General features: G+C 46.4%; 1 protein-coding gene across 1 annotated transcript; it reads left to right on the plus strand.

The window, feature by feature from the left end:
* Positions 1-12,400: 12,400 nt before the first annotated feature.
* Positions 12,401-15,728, plus strand: RTP2 (receptor transporter protein 2). Its single transcript, XM_070403776.1, has 2 exons — positions 12,401-12,579; positions 15,218-15,728. Exons 1-2 carry the CDS (start codon positions 12,416-12,418, stop codon positions 15,726-15,728), a joined length of 675 nt encoding a protein of 224 aa, XP_070259877.1. The 5' UTR covers positions 12,401-12,415.
* Positions 15,729-16,189: the final 461 nt, after the last annotated feature.

Raw genomic sequence — 16,189 nt, forward strand, 5'->3', positions numbered from 1 at the left:
GCAAATGTTCCCATTTCAGATATAAGGAAACTGAGGCAGGGACTCAGCCGAGGTCACCCAGCCAAGTAGTGGCTAACTAGTCTGAGTTCAGACAACTGGTCGTTGGTGAAACTTCAATCTTTTTCTTTTCTTGAGGAAAATGAGCTATCTTTGGAATCCGGGTTCCCATTCTTCCCTCTGTGCCACTCATAGCAAAAAGTGTGTTAAGCAGTGATAATAACATCTTGCATTTGTGAGGTGGTTATGATTTTCAAAGCACTTTTGTGTCAATGATCACATTAAATTCTCAAAGTCACCCTTCAAAGCAGTTTATAGGGGGGATGGAAACCGCATGCCCACCTCGGAAACTCCAGGATAGAGACAGTGCCCAAGAGTTACGATTGAACCAGGAGCCCATAAAAACACACCACACTGCACCTGCCCACAGAAGCTGCTACACCAGAAACTTTGTCTCAGTCTCTGCTAGAGTCAGAACTTGGGTAGCCATATCTCATAGCATGTGACCACTCCCCTGACCACTAATTTATCTAAGGATGGACAGTGCATCCAAGGCCAACCAACCACAGGCAGGTCTGTGGTCTATTATGTGTGGCATGTAAAGTGTTGCCTAAGTAGAGGATGCTAATATGTTGGGCCACCAAGATGGTCCTGGGAATTTTTCCTGAAACATAGAACCACCAGCCAGTCCAGTGTTTCTCAAATTTCATTCACTTGTCATCCATCTTCATGATTTTGCTATAGCATCTCACCTTGAAAATATACATATATATATATATATATATATATACACACACACATATATATATATATATTATTTTTCTTTCAATCAACTCACATTTTAGATATATTTTCCCCAAGTATAAATTAAATAGCATCCAAAATAAAAATGTTCATTCACATGCCTTTTCAAAATTGTTCTGTGTTCTACCGGAGGCATTTTGGAAAACACTAAGAGAATGAGACTAGGGCAGAGAAGCACAGAGAAGCTGACCTGTGGAGAGTGGGGGGGGGGGTCGCATTAATGGCAGGGCATTGGAATGAGGTCCCCCAAGGAGGAGGCTTGGAACAAGGGTGACCTTCCAGTATCAAGTTCTAGGAAGCTTGTCATTGATTGAGGGATTCTCTCTGGTTTTAGGTTTCTAGAAGATTCAATTCATCTTATAAACACTTCATAATAAGGTCCCTGCCTCTATTCCTACACCATAGTTGGCCTGGTCTGTGTGAGTATCTGTTTCTGGAACCAAAGAGCACATTTTACTCAGGTGTCCAGGTCTTTGAGGTGTCTGCCACTGGGAAGACCCTTATATACTCTTAAATTGAGTCTAGGCTCTTGGTAGTAAAGGCTGAGGTATGCTGTGATCCCTCCCAGGTAAGACCCAAAAAGTGGTCTACTCCAAATACTGTAACCACTTGGAAAGACAATGTTCCTCCAAGCCCCAAAGCAACTACAGGAAGCTTCTAAGAGGCATACAGGAGCCCAGTCCCTGTGAGCATACATGATCCAGTGTACAGGACCATGCACCTTCAGTGAAGGAGAAGAAAGCCTCAGTGATTCCTAAGGAAGCGGCATTCCAGAAACACAGGCATTGAGACGGGAGGGCTTTGCAGTCTAGGAAGGGGACCCATGGATCTTGGAAGCCTGAACTATTATAATACTTCCTAAGGCCCAGGGTTAACCTCTTAGTCAGTGAGTCTGACTCATTCAACAGCAATGACAGACTTCTCAGCACTTCTCAGAGATGAGCTCCCTGGATCTCTCCCTGCCTTTTGCACAACAAGCAGGCTTAGGGTCAGAGCCAAATATTACAACTGGAGGGGCCTTAGTGATTATGATTCTATTCTACAAGTGAAGAAACCAGGTTAGAGGGGAAAGGGACACACTTAAAAGGTCACACCAAGAACTTCTTTGGAAGAGGTCTCCTGACTCCCAGTTTGGCTTGTAACATTGTCCCATTCTTCAAGGTGTGGGCAGTCAAGTTGGGAAAACCAAACAAGGATAAATATGGAAGCAGAATCTCAAAGAAACACAAAGCGTTACAACATTATAGCTGATAAATGGCATTCCTGAGGATTCAGGGGCCTTGTGAGGGGTGTGCTCAGAATGGCAAGCTGTTTTTTGAGGGTTTACCAGGCAGAAGCCTTCTCAGGGCTTTCAAGGGTCTCCCTTCCCTTCTGTGGAGCTGCAGTGCTTCTTCTGTCAAGACAGCAGCCCACCTTGACTTGGCCAGTGGAAGCCATGTCTCCGCAGGTGGTTTGGTTTGCTAGGGCTGCCACCAGTGGAGTGACTCCCACAACAGAAACGTATTGTCTCACAGTTCTGGAGGCCAGAAGACAGATCAAGGTGTCCACTTTTGGTTCCTTCTGAGGGCTGTGAGGAAGAATCCTATTCCCGTCTTCTCCCCTAGTTTCTGGTGGCTTGCTCGCAATCCTTCACTTGTAGAAGCATCACCTTGATATCTGTCTGCATCTTCACATGGCGTTCTCCCTGTGTGTCCAGACTTCCCCCTTCCATATGGATCCCAATCAAATTGGAGTAGAGCCTGCCCTGATGACCTCATCTTCACCGATGATACCTGCAACCACCCTATTTCCAAATCAGGTCATAGTCTCAGGTATGAAGGTTAGGACTTTAGCAAACGAATTTTGGAGGATGTACAATTTAACCTATGACAGAAATTGTTTGAGGAAGGGGGGCTGGTGATATACTCTCAGAAAGTGGCACCATCCTCACCTCTTCTTTGTACCTTGTCCCTGCTGCCACTATTTCTACCTGGTGTTCCCTAACATGAAGTCACATAAAGAAATGCATCCTTTCCCAAACATACCAGTGTCTTCGTACACACTACACCCACCACCTCATCATGTCCTTTTTCCCCAACTCTGCCACCACCCCTAGCCAGGAAGTCCTTCAATATAAACCGTCCATGAATTTTCTCACCCTGGAAACCATCTGTTCAGGTTTGTTGAAAGAAGCAGTGAGAGAGTGAGTGTGTGCTTTAGGGTTCCACTTGGTGTTTATTGCTCCTCTGGCACCTAGGTTTTAGGAGACAGTTCTCCCAGTGCAGTCTAGAATACAGCCACAAGATGGCAGCGTAGGCCAAGCAGTGATGGCCAAGGCGCCGCTTTATCTGGTTCCAGGGAAGCAAGGTGGTGTAAATGGGGTCAGTGCTATTTTTTCTAGTTGGCCTTCTATGCCTTTGTGCCAGTTCCCTTCCTCTAACCCTCTTCTTCATCTTGGGTGAAGCCATCCAACGGAATTGGCTAGTGGTTTTATGGGATGTGATTTGAGGCCCTCTGGAGCCAACACCTCTCCTTCAGAGACCTACTTGGGTGTGTAAATTTCCACTCTGAAAGTTATTCCTTTGAGTTTCAGGTTTGCAGTTCTCCTTGGAAATGAGGGGGGTCATATCTCAGGCAAAGGAGGCCAATCCAGAATAGAAGCCTGGAGGGAGGCAGGAGCTTGTGAGATGACGACAATAAGTGTAACTAACGTTACAGGTCACCAGTGGCTTTCATTTCCAAGAGCTCACCTAATCTGAACCACAATCTTGCCAGTTAAGGAAGTAAAATCTCACTTGGTGGATGAAGAAACAGATTCAGAGAGAAGAGGCTAGGCATGCAGGGCTAGTGAGTGGCAGGGATGGGAATGACTTGCAGTGAGGAGCTCAAATAGCCCGGATGACTGAACAAAAAGGTGCTCCTATATTCATGCACCCAGGACACAGCTTTTTAACCGAGCAACATTGTCTATGAAGAGAGTTTAGGATTTTAGAACTGAGATTCTCTTTCAGTCAAAATCTCAAATTCTGCCCGGCTAGTGTGGCTCAGTGGTTGAGTGTCGACCCAGGAACCAAGAAGTCACTGGTTAGATTCCCAGTTAGGGCACAAGCCAGGGTTGAGGGCTTGATCCCCAGAAGGGGGCATGCAGGAGGCAGTCAATCGATGATGTTTCTCTCTCACTGATGTTGCTATCTCTCTATCCCTTCCCTTCCTCTCTCTCTCTCTCAAAATTAAAAAAACATATATATTTTTAAAAACCTCAAATTCTGAATGTAGAGAGGAAGCCTCCAGGGCATGTCCTTCAGCTGCCATCTATGTCACAGTGATGCCCTGAGCTCCAGATGCCTGGTACCAGGTGTGGACTGGCTGCACCATGGGCACCTCTCCGCTCCCCTTCCATGTCTGAGGGGAGGAGGGGTGCCCTCTGAGCTTTCCTCTCCTGATCATACTCAGTGACCCTGGGTAGTCGTTGCGGGGAGGCATCATCTAATCCCTGCTGGCCACAGTGAGATCCAGGACAAACAGCTCTGGCCTGGATTAAGGTAACTGGCCTTGTGCAGGAAGCTTCTTCTCCCTGGCCTTCAGTTTCTGACTGTAAATGAAAGGCTGCACAGGATGCTCTCAAAGGCCCCTCTGGAAACCGCGACAGTGGCTTTTCTTGCCTAAGTAACTAACTGGGAGACAGGATGGGTGATTGCTCTCACTAGGAGTCCTGGGAATAGAAATCACTCATCAAAACCAGAGAGTTCAAATGCTGGAGGCAATTTCTCATCTACTCTTTCCAGAGTTTCCTGCATCCAGGTGACCAACATTCCCAGACCCAGGATTTGGGGCTTCCTTATACCTGCTTCCGATATTATCACAACTCAAAAGGGCCATACAAAATGACACTAGTTATAAAAAACTAACCTATCTAACAGTGCTCAAGGGGCCCAAAATTCCTATATATTTAACAGTAACTTTGTTGAGGTACAATGTTGTTATTTTTTTAAATAACATGTAGGGCTGTTTATGTACTTTCAAAATTAATATATATTAAATGCAGGAAAATGTGAGAGCTATGACAAAATAATACTAACATTGATTGAATGCTCACAATGTTCCAGGATATTTTTTTTAAAAAAACTTGATTTTTAAGTAATTATAGGTTCTCAGGAAATTACAAAAATAGTACAGAGAAGTCTTGTGTACCCTTCCCCACCCAGTTTCCACCAAGGGTAACATCTTACATAATTATAACACAATATCAAAGCCAGGAAGTGGCGTGGCTCAGTGGTTGAGTGTCGACCCAGGAACCAAGAGGTCACCAGTTCGATTACTGGTCATGGCACATGCTCAGGTTGCAGGCTTAGTCCCCTGAAGGGGATGTTCAGGAGGCAGCCAATCGATGATGCTTCTCTCTCATTGATGTTTCTATTTCTCTATCCCTCTTCCTTTCTGTCTCTCTGAAAATCAATAAAAACATACTAAAAAAAAAAAAAGCTAGGAAGTTGTTGCAGTTGATATAATCCACAAATCTTATCCAACTTTCACCAGTTTTACATGCACCCATGTGTGTGTGTGTTTGTAGATTCATAGAGCCACTATCACAACCAAGATACACAACTATCCCCTTCCCACAAAACTTCCTCATAGCCATCCTCTCCTCCTCCCTTCATCACTAACCCCTGGCAATCACTAATTTGTTCTTCATCAGTGTAATTTAGAAGCCTGTAACTGGCACAACTGAGCTTAAAATCTAGATCTGGTTCTAGAATCTGAGGCTTTAATTATAATAGTATAGTATCTCTCTAAATAGATTCAATATAAATGTTTAAAAACTAAATACAGAAAAGGTTAATAAAGAAAGAACATTCTCTCAAGAAAACGCAATTAAGTTAAACATCAATAATAAAAAGGGAACTACAGAAATTCCATTTGTCTGTAAATTGAAGAAAACTTTGCCTCTGGACAACTGTGGGTGAGAGAAGAAGAGGGCAGGAGTTGGAGCAAGAGAACCAGCCAAGAGTTGACGGATAGGATGTCGCGCAGTGAAGGTGTGATTGTTTCAAGGCTGTAAACAATGGCAGCACTACGCTGCCCTAGACTGAGTCCCGGAGGGCAGGGACGGTGTATTGGTCATCCCAACAGCCTCAGAGCCTCACCCGACTCTTCGCAGGAACAGGGAGTCAATAACTGTTTGCTAATGGACTAAAAAAACAGACCCTGCAGTGGCCACCGTCTCCATCCCCTTGGATCCGTAAGTACAGCAAAGCCAAAAGAAGCCGTGGGACACTGAAAGCAAAAGTAAACCAAAACCGAGACAAGGTGAGCAGACACAGTCTAGGTGCCAGTTACAGGCTTCTAAATGGGTGTCTGTGTGGGTCGGTGAGAGCACTTTCCTTTTCACGGTGCCCTCAGACACCAAAACCGCAGAGTGAACAGGGCTGTCAAGGTCAGCACTTTTGAAATTTGCAAATAGAAAATCAACGCCCAGGAAATGAAAGCGATTGATCTGGGTGAATACAAGTTTGAAACAAGAACCTAAGTCGTCTGGCTCTCCACAGAGGCCTTTATGCCAACAGAGTAGACCTTTGACAGTTCCAGAGAATAGTTCCTAGACTTCAGGAATCCCCCAAGTCAAAAACTCAGACATATTTGCAAAGGCACTCTGACTTTTACTGGATTCACGTTTAGAGAGAATCCTAAGTTGCCAAAGCATGGCCTCACATCACAAATGAACCACTTTATCAACTTTTAATAAAGTTTCCTCCTTTGGGTAGTGATTTTCACATAGAGGCAGTGTTATAATGATAACAAGGCAGTGTCTGTGCAGCAGGTGGGCCCAGCAGGACCCTGCTGCTGAGGTGCTGATGCTGGTGTCAGCGGAGGTGGGGGGGGGGGGGGTTAGCTCAGGAGCTAACACAGATTCACAAACAAGACTCCGTGTCTCATAAATCATCACGTACCAAACTGGAAAAATATTGATGGTATGTAACATTTTAAAGAGTTATAGAGATTTTTCAAAAACATCATAATTTATTTTTTATCAAATACATTTTATAATCAAGTAAATTCTAAAATTTTACCAATAACTTGGCCAAAAAAAAAATGAAGGTCAGAGAGAGGTAGGGTAAAAAGAAAGTGGAACTTTCATTTATTTGTTAATATATGTTTTTATTTGTTTGAAGTTTTACAATGAGTTTGGTGGATAATTGCATGTAGTAGGTGAGCCAGACTGTTTGGGTACAAATCCTGGAACTGTCACTTACTAACTATGTCAACCTGAGTAAATTACTTTGCCTGTCTGTGCCTCAGTTTACTTACATGTAAAAAGGGGAGAATAGTTATGGTATTGAGCTCATTGAGTTCTTGTGTGCTTAAATGACTTAATTTATGCCATGTAGTTAGAAACACTCATGATACAAAGTAAGCATCTATCACTATTAACTTTTATAATTAAGGTTTATTATAATTTTCTTCCCAACAAGTTTTTAAGATGAGGAAATAATTTGTTGTTTCTTTGCCCAATTCCTGGTGCTACAAGAACTGGGTTGCAGCTTCTGCTGTTTCTTGCATCATATAAAGTCTCTTGGAAGAATGACCTGGACTCCCATGTGGAAACTGCAGTTACCCATGAGTTTGGTGTAGTACTCTGACCAGTTTCCATCAATAGGTCCCCTGGACATTGAAACCATTCTGGACTAACCTTAAGGTTTCCTCACCCTCTTGGACTTTGCTTAATTGCTTTGCCTGGAGTGACACAGATTAAGTAAGTCTTATGCCTCTTGTACCTACATGTCTACTTTATCATCACAGATTTTACTCCCTAGTGTAAATTGTTTTCAAACTCCTTCTTTTCCTGCCTACTAGCATAAATTCAGGTTAAGAGTTTCCTGTCCTCCTGGAATATTATATTTTAAAAACCAGCTAGGAGATTTAAAGCACTTTGATGGAGGTATCCTGTGGATGTCTGTTCATTTGACAAATGCTGATGAACTAGTGCAGACTTAGAAGCATGAGTGGATCTAGTTCATGAATCCCCATTGGCGAAAATGGTCCATAGAACCTTTATTGACAATTTAAACTCCCTATCATTTAGTACACCTCCATCAGAGAAGAGTAATAACAGGTGAGGCCTGAGAGATGTGTGGGACCTGGATTATAAAGGGTTTTTTAATGTTGTGCAAAGAGTTAAGACTCTATTTTAGAGGGAATGTGGAATCACTGAATTATTTCAAGCTTCAACCTGATCAGATTTGCATATCAATAATGGGCCTTAGCCTTAGGTTCTGATTACTTCTAGCTTCTTGCATATCCAGACCCCTCTGCAGAAGGAATGGGAAGCACCTTTACTCTATCCAAAACAACTCCATAGAAAGCTCTGTTGTGCACTGCCAATTGAGAGCTACTGAATCAAGTGTCATGAGAAATGGAGAAATAAATAGTTTATAACCTGGTAAGCAATTGATACTCAAAATTTAAATATTAAATGTTTTTAACAAGTTTATATCGTCAATAAAGCTTCTAAGGGCCATTTTCCCCAAATAGTTTTGCAATGAGGCAATGTTAAACACCATTGGAAAATATCAGTGTGAATTTATGATGGGTCCCCCATCATTAGGTCAAAATAGAGCTTTCAGTGTACGTTCTTTACAACTCACATTAAATGTGAATTCCAATAACACAGGAGCCATGTAATATGTGTTCACAGTGGGATGGAAGGGGAGCCCTGCTGCTCATAGCTTCTTGGAATCAGGCTTATAGTCACAGGACTAGAAGACTATTCTTATTGGTGCTATCAACTTAACACAATTGCTTGTTATCATAAAGAGGAGAAACACTGGATCTACCCAAACCTAGCCTCAAGGAGGATATCTAATGTTTTAAAAAATTTTTTATTGATTTCAGAGAGGAAGGGAGGAGAGAGATAAAAACATCAGTGATGAGAGAGAATCATTGATTGGCTGCCTCCTGCACACCCACTACTGGGGATCAAGCCTGCAACCAGGCATGTGCCCTGATTAGGAATCAAACCGTGACATGTGACCTCCTGGTTCATAGGTGGACACTCAACCACTGAGCCATGCAGGCTGGATGAGGATATCTAATCTATATAATAAAGAGCCAGGGTCGTAAGGATCGTTGTAACTGAAGGCTTGACCAACCGGAAGTCAGTGCTGGGTTGCCATGGCGACCAGCACTGACTGGGGCCACTGCAGGCGCCCTGACCCAGCACTGACTGCCTAGGGGGCTGCGGATCAGGCCCAGAGAGAGGCCTGCAGAGAGAGAGGCAGCATCTGATCCGTAGCCTCTGTGGCAGCCATTGATCAGAACTTGCCTCTCTTTCTCTCCCTGCCTGACCAACAGCCATGCCTCCATTTCTCTCCAGGCCTCCACCGGGGCTGCTGATCAGCCCTGCCTTTCTGATCAGGCCCCATTGATAGGCCCAGAGACATTGACTAGCATAGAAACTGGCCAATCAGAACCAAATCTGGGTGAATGTAAGGAGTCAATGGCAGACTAGGAGGCAGAGCTTTTGATGCTGACTGGCATAGAAACTGACCAATCAGAACCAAATTGGCCGGCAGAGGAGGGCAGTTGGGGGCATATCAGGCCTGCAGAGGAGGGCAGTTAGGGGTGATTAGGCAGGAAGGCAGAGGCAGTTAGGGGCGATCAGGCAGGCAGGCAGAGGGGTTGGGGGCAATCAGGCAGGCAGGCAGGTGAGTGGTTAGGAGCCAGCGGTCCCAGATTGTGAGAGGGGTGTCCGATCCACAGGAATCAGGTCTAAACCTGTGGTCAGACATCCCCCGAGGGTCCCTGATTGGAGTGGGTGCAGGCTGGGCTGAGGGAACACCCCCTACCCCCGTGCACGAATTTCATGCACCAAGCCTCTAGTTTTTAAATAAAATTCTACTTCACTCAGACATATTAGACATGTCAACCACTGTTTTGAGAAGCATCTATATGCTGGGGCTACAGATCGATATTGTGCTATAGCAGCTATAGTGATGCTACTTATAAACTCTTTCAATTGGTAAACTTGAAAAGGCTAACTTTTTTTTTTTTGACCCAAGATGCTTGTGGGAAAACATATTCCCTTCAGTAACAATGGCTGTTTTTTCTCAGGACTGGAGTGGGTTGAGGTAGTACTGTATACACCACCTCAAGACCATGTACTGGAATCTCTGGGGTAAGGGTACATATAGTTTTCAAAATCCCCTAGGTGGTATCTGCTCATCTCACCTCCCCCCGCCCCTGCAACCCTTCATTACTTTTATATTTTTGGCTCCACATTGACATTCTCTGTATTATTCTAATAAGTAACATTTAAGTAATGGACATTTTACAAAAGTGTTTATTAACTCACTTTCCAAATTGAAGAGGGGTTTAACTCTTTTATCCCTCTCTCCTTTGCTAATTTTGTTGGAAGAATGTAAGTTCATAGTATTTTATTTTACAAATGAATAAACATTCTTTTATTTCAAAAAGTGTCATACAGATTAAAAATATGGCAGCAACATATAACAAACCTGCCAGAGTGTGATGTGGCTACAGCTGGACACATTTATACCTCAGTGAGCTCTTAAATTGTGATTTCTGAAGCAACCCAGTGACATTTGCAGAAAACTGAGGTAGTAACTGTGTTCATTGATTGTTTCACAAGCAAGTTTGTTTCTTTAGAGAAAACAGGGCTGTTGTACAGAAAGATGAATTATATTAGTCTCTGCTTAGAGGGCTCCCATTCTAAATTAAACCTTATAGTAGGCCTAAGGGGGATTGCATCATTTGGGCAAAGACAAACAGATAAACCCTGATGATTCTCACCCTCTGTGTTTTTGTGGGGGTTTTTTTCTTTGTCAATATTTTTTCTGGGAATGATGGAACAGTATTTCTCAGAGATTTACTCCTAGCAGGTGCCTCTAAGCTCTGCAGTTCATTCCATTTCTCAGAATTAAGAGTCCCCCATCTCACTTGGGCTGGAAGCTGACTGCTGAGAGTGCCCCCATGAGGGTTGAGCAGCCCAGTCCTGAGGCCTCAGCCAATTCATTTCCCATTTCTGAACTTCAGATGTCATAATTCAATGTCAGGAGAGTGAGATTAAGAGGTAGAGAATTCAATAAAGAAATTGGATTTTTTTAAAAAAATGAAGATCCTTTCTAGAGCTAACAGTCAAGGGCTCTAAGACACAGTTTTGTCTTTTCTGAGGTCTTCAGCCCAAACCTAATTTCTCCATTCCCAGAGAAAAATCCAATAGTCTTGTCCCCGACTTCACTCCATGCAAAAACCACTTGGGTGCAAGTGCCACGGCTGGAATACAACAGTGCAAACTGCCCTTCTGTTTCCCAGCAACCCTTTTCAATTCTGCATGACCTGCACTCTGTGTGCCTCCACATGTCTGGGGACCAATTTCCAGGTTAAAGAGCCATATGATGATTACAGGTAAAGGAAGCCTTGGATGCCATGTAGCACAGCATCCCCTGTGCAGGTGAGAGGAACGAAGTCCATGGAGGGAAATAACTAGATCTTAAGGCCACACAGATATTGGAGCAGACTTGGAATTAGCTGCCAAATAGACTGGCCTTTACCCAGCTGAGACTGCCTCCCTCCCTCTTGGGATCCTGCCTTCATTTGGATTATGCAAATTTGGGGGCAAGTTCCCTCCTAGTCCCTAAAGTCTTTAAATTGGGCATCTGGGAGCTGTGGGCTCCTATTGCCTGGCCTCTTGTAGCAGCAGCACAGGCTGCAGGACCCTGCAACACAGAATAAATGTGTTCCTCCAGCAGCTGCCTCAGTGAGGCCTGGGACCAGGAACCAAATATGAGTTTTAATAATTCTATGACTCTATGAATCTAAAATGTTATTGCTGTGCTTTTCACAGCAGGTTAAATTAGATTCCATCTCACTAACTGGTCTGAGATCTCCCCAGGCAAAAGGACCTTGTCACTTCTTTCTCAGCCCCTATGCATTAGGAGCTCAACAGTACTGTAATGAATGAACACATGAACTTCATTTTGGAAGGCCTGGCTCTGAGTGTTGGTTGAGCTACCAGAGCTGTGTAAACCTTAATTTCCTGATTTAGATGAAGGGGAACTAATCCCTGCTTTGTCCTGCACACAGGTCAAGCAGTTAATGCCTGGCACATGGCAAATGATGGTCCAAGCACATCTGGGATGTGGGAGCAGCAGGCTCTGCATCTCTCCATCCCTGTTTCTTCTTGACTCCCTAGGGTGACATAGTTGCTATAGCACATGATATGGAGAATGCCTGGAAGGATGATGAAGGAAGGCCACTGAATTGTCTGCCTCCTGGAGGGACCTGGAGGCCAAGGTGAGTTTGGTCTGGACTGAGCCTCTCACCCTGCTTGCTTCAGTTAGTTAGTGTCAACACGCAGCTCTGCTTCCCAAGCTCAGCTCAGGGCCCTGGACCTCTCCCTTGAGACTTCTCTCCTCCCCAGCCCTGGCTTTTGGTGCCCCACCTAGCTGCCATGGCAACAGGCTCCAGGGTGACAAAGGAGGTTGCTGGGTCCTGTTTCCTCCTGGTCCCGGTGATGCAGATTTTCAGACCACAGAGACTGAACTTCTCTGCACCTATCTGGGCTCCTTCTGTGTTCTCACTCAGGTGGAGCTCAAACTCCCGACCTGTCCACAGGGTCATGTCTACCAGCCTGACCACTTGTGAGTGGAAGAAAGTCTTCTATGAGAAGATGGAGGTGGCGAAGCCTGCGGACAGCTGGGAGCTCATCATAGACCCCAACCTCAAGCCCAATGAGCTGGCCCCTGGCTGGAAGCAGTACCTGGAGCAGCATGCCTCAGGCAGGTGAGAGGCCAGAAAGGAGGGAAGCATTCCTGGAGCACAGCCCTGGGCACCTTCCAGGCAGAGGCAGTGAGAGATGTGTGGAGCCTCATCCTGGTGACAGGTCAGGGAAGGGGCAGAGAAGGAATGATGGGTAGGTGAAAGAGGTCTTGGTTCTAATCCCAGCAGTACCACTGACTCCCAGGTGGCCCTGCAGGTTGTGTTCTGTCTTTGAGTCTCTGTTTTTCATGGTAATTGAAAAGCTGTAATATCTTTAATGCCCCTGCAATCTCTGACATTTTAAGTGTTTTCTTATTTTCATAATCTCTTAAAGAGTGGTGGGAACTGAGGGGACGATGCCATGAGGTCACCTGGGAAAGCCTTAGCTTAGGGATGGGGAGTCTGTGCTCTAGTCCTAGGTATGTCCAGTCAGCTCAATCCAATTTGATTTGAACACAAAAACACTCATTGGCCACTTGCTATGTTCTAGAAACTGTAGACTTGGGCAGGTCACTTTCCCTATCTGGGTCTCAGTGTTCATATTTGCAAAAGCAGGGGGTTGGCCTTAATGACCAATTAAGTGCCTTCTGACTCTATTATTTATGGGTCTGTCACAAAAAGACTTAGCTTTGGGTAGGACTTCCATTAGGTTTTTAGGGCCTAGCATTGCATACTTTATAGGAGCCCTGTTTCTCCCATAGGCCAAGGAGACATGTTCATCTGAAGCCCACATGCCTCTCCCTCTTCTATATCGTGATTTGAGATTGGGACCACAGAATTTCCTGCCCAAGCCGCCTGAAGCTCATCTCAGGGGTCTTAGCAAGCTTCTTCCTTGGGTCCATCGATTCAAAGACAGGAGGCCAACAGGTGGCTGTGTTCTAGGGATTGGACACATGGGCTGGATGTTCAGACATGTTTATATATGAAGCCCCTCAGAAGCAGCATGATGCTAAGGGTGGGGACAGGAGGCAGGCTGTGGGTTGGGAGCTTGCATTTATATTCTTGCTTCAAGACCTGTAAATGTCAGAGTGAACCTGTCTTTGACATTTATTGGACACCTGTTATATGCTGGGTCCTGACTGTGTTTTTCTTTCTCTCAGTGCTTCTGTTTCATTTCAGAAAAAATGAAAGGCTGATGATCCTTAAGGTCCCCTTCTGCTAGGTCTAGTATTTTGGGATTAAGATCTGAGGTCTGGCTTGAGGGAGAGGAAACAACTCTAGATTGGCTTGATTTAAGAAAGTTGGAAGGAGGAGGCTGAGAACATGAAGCCTCTGAGCTGGCTGATGGAAGGGGTACAAAGGACGGGAAACTTGGACACTATGACCCAGGAGTTTAAGGGCTGAGCTCCTTGCCTCAGGGATCAGCTGGTCCTATTCCAAGCTAGTGGCCTGTGTCTCCCAGCTGGCCTCAGGCAGGGCTGGAGAACTGCTGCTCTGTCCTATTCTGTGCATGGGCTCACTCTATCTCTAAGCCTTGGGACACATGAGTCCTGATGTCCCATAGCTCTGGCCAGCATGGAGGTAAGGGCCCTTTGGCTCAGGACCACTTAGGCTGCTCTCCCTGCCAATCCTGCTTGGGCGGTGATAGGTACTGATCTGTGCTTTGTGGTCCGTGGGCCAAAGGGGTCAGGAGCAGGCTTGGCATCACCTCTACTCCACAGCCTGGGCTATGTGATGCTTGGTGGTATCTGTTGGATTGAATTGAGTCCCTCATCAGAGGTCCTTCAGGGCCAACATACAGGGGGCCCAGAGAGAGCCAATAATGAGGGAAGATTCAGCCCAATAGACTCTTTCCTGCCTGTAAAGCCTTTGGATCAGGGGCCTGGTAAAGATTCATCCCAGGGGTAGAAGGAACTTTCCTGGAGGTGATGAGTGCATTGGGCGGGGGTTGATGGAGTTGGGCTCGGCTAGATGAGGCCCAGGCCACTTCTCTTCATGTTTCCTGGGGCTGGGACTCCAGGGAGCCCAGGGTAGACAACATGGTGAGTGTTCATGTATGCATTTATGTGGGGAGGAGACAGAGCAGGATCCACTTTCCTACTCTCTACTGCAGGGCAGAGTGGGACCTAGGGGTGATTTGTCAAGAGACAGAGAGTGTTCTTTGTGAAGGAGCAGGGACCAAACTCTGCAGTGCTCTTCCTGCTGGCCTATCACCCCTCCACCCATCCATCCGGTGGATTCTTGGTGGTCTATGCTTGACAAGGTTAGAGGAGTCTCCTCTTCTCCCTGGAGCAGGCAGGCTGCGTGAGTGAGACGTGCTGGTCATCTCCCTATCAGAGTCACGGGAGGTCTGACCCTCCTTATTGGACACCGTCACCTGAATTTTACAAATGAGAAATAAGGCCCAGATTAGGGGAGTATAACCACTGTGCAGCATCCAGGTGCATGTCCTGAGTGCATCAAGTTTGGGGGAAGCTGGGTCCACCAGAGGGCGCGCAGGAGGCAGGCTGGAGAGCATAGCGGGAAGCCAGACTCCAGAGGAGCTGTTCTGCTCCAGTCTCCCGGGGAGCCTACCTGGAGCACTGAGGAACCCAGGGGGCTGTAAACACTCTGCTTCTACCTACAGGCCCAGGCACACAGGGCCCTTCCTTTCCGGACTTGTCCAGGGCAAGCTGCCGCCAGGAGAGAGACCCATCTTCATCCCTCTCTCCCACCCCGGCAGGTTCCACTGCTCCTGGTGCTGGCATACCTGGCAGTCGCCCCACGTGGTCATCCTCTTCCACATGCACCTGGACCGCGCCCAGCGGATGGGCTCAGTGCGCATGCGCGTCTTCAAGCAGCTCTGCTATGAGTGTGGCATGGCGCGGCAGGAGGAGTCCAGCATGCTGGAGGAGAACATCGAGAGCCTGGTGGACAACCTCATCACCAGCCTGCGCGAGCAGTGCTACGACGAGGACGGTGGCCAGTACCGCATCCACGTGGCCAGCCGCCCGGACAGCGGGCCGCACCGCAGTGAGTTCTGCGAGGCCTGCCAGGAGGGCATCGTGCACTGGAAGCCCAGCCAGAAGCTGCTGGAGGAGGAGGCGACCTACACCTCTGGTGCCTCTAAGCCCATGCTCCAGGAGGGCTCGGGCTACAGCTTCTTCTCTCTCCGCTGGTGCCTTTTCTGGGCCTCTCTCTGCCTGCTCATTGTCTACCTGCAGGTCTCCTTGCACGGCTCTGTCTTCCTTTAGTGAAGCTGGCTGGGGCAGGAGGATGGTGCTTGCAGGGGGTGGGGGGTGGGGGGAAGTGGGGGAGACACGGTCCTGGTCCTGATTCTGCTACAGATTCAATATATGACGCTGGACATCTCAGTTACTTTTCTGGACCTCCGTTTATTATGGCAAGCTGCCGCTAGGAGGTTTGCAGAAGGAGAGGTTTGCTCTAGTCTAGGAGATGCTTAATGGTCCTTTTATTAAAATGTACAGTGATGGGGAAAGGAGAGAAGAGTACTAAACCTACAGGGAGGGATCGTCTCTCTCCAGCCCCATCTTCTACCCTGCCTTCTAATTTATGTCCATATTCCACACCCCATGAGGACCCCTTTATGTCCTGTCTTGTCCCTACCTCACTCTCAAGCTTGTCTTCAGCTGTTTCGGACCATCTTGCCATGTTCCCCTTGGAGAAGTCAGTGGCCCCACCCAATGCATCTTCA

The sequence above is a fragment of the Myotis yumanensis genome, unplaced genomic scaffold (genome assembly GCF_028538775.1).
Source record: "Myotis yumanensis isolate MYYU_CA2020_CCGP unplaced genomic scaffold, mMyoYum1.0.hap1 SCAF_2, whole genome shotgun sequence".
In the NCBI taxonomy this organism is placed as follows: Eukaryota; Metazoa; Chordata; class Mammalia; order Chiroptera; family Vespertilionidae; genus Myotis; species Myotis yumanensis.

Bases quoted from the DNA above. Each gene is read 5' to 3' on its own strand.
- RTP2 (XM_070403776.1), top strand. From the start codon at position 12,416: ATGTCTACCAGCCTGACCACTTGTGAGTGGAAGAAAGTCTTCTATGAG. The intron at 12,580-15,217 runs GTGAGAGGCCAG...CCACCCCGGCAG, and splicing joins GAGCAGCATGCCTCAGGCAG to GTTCCACTGCTCCTGGTGCT.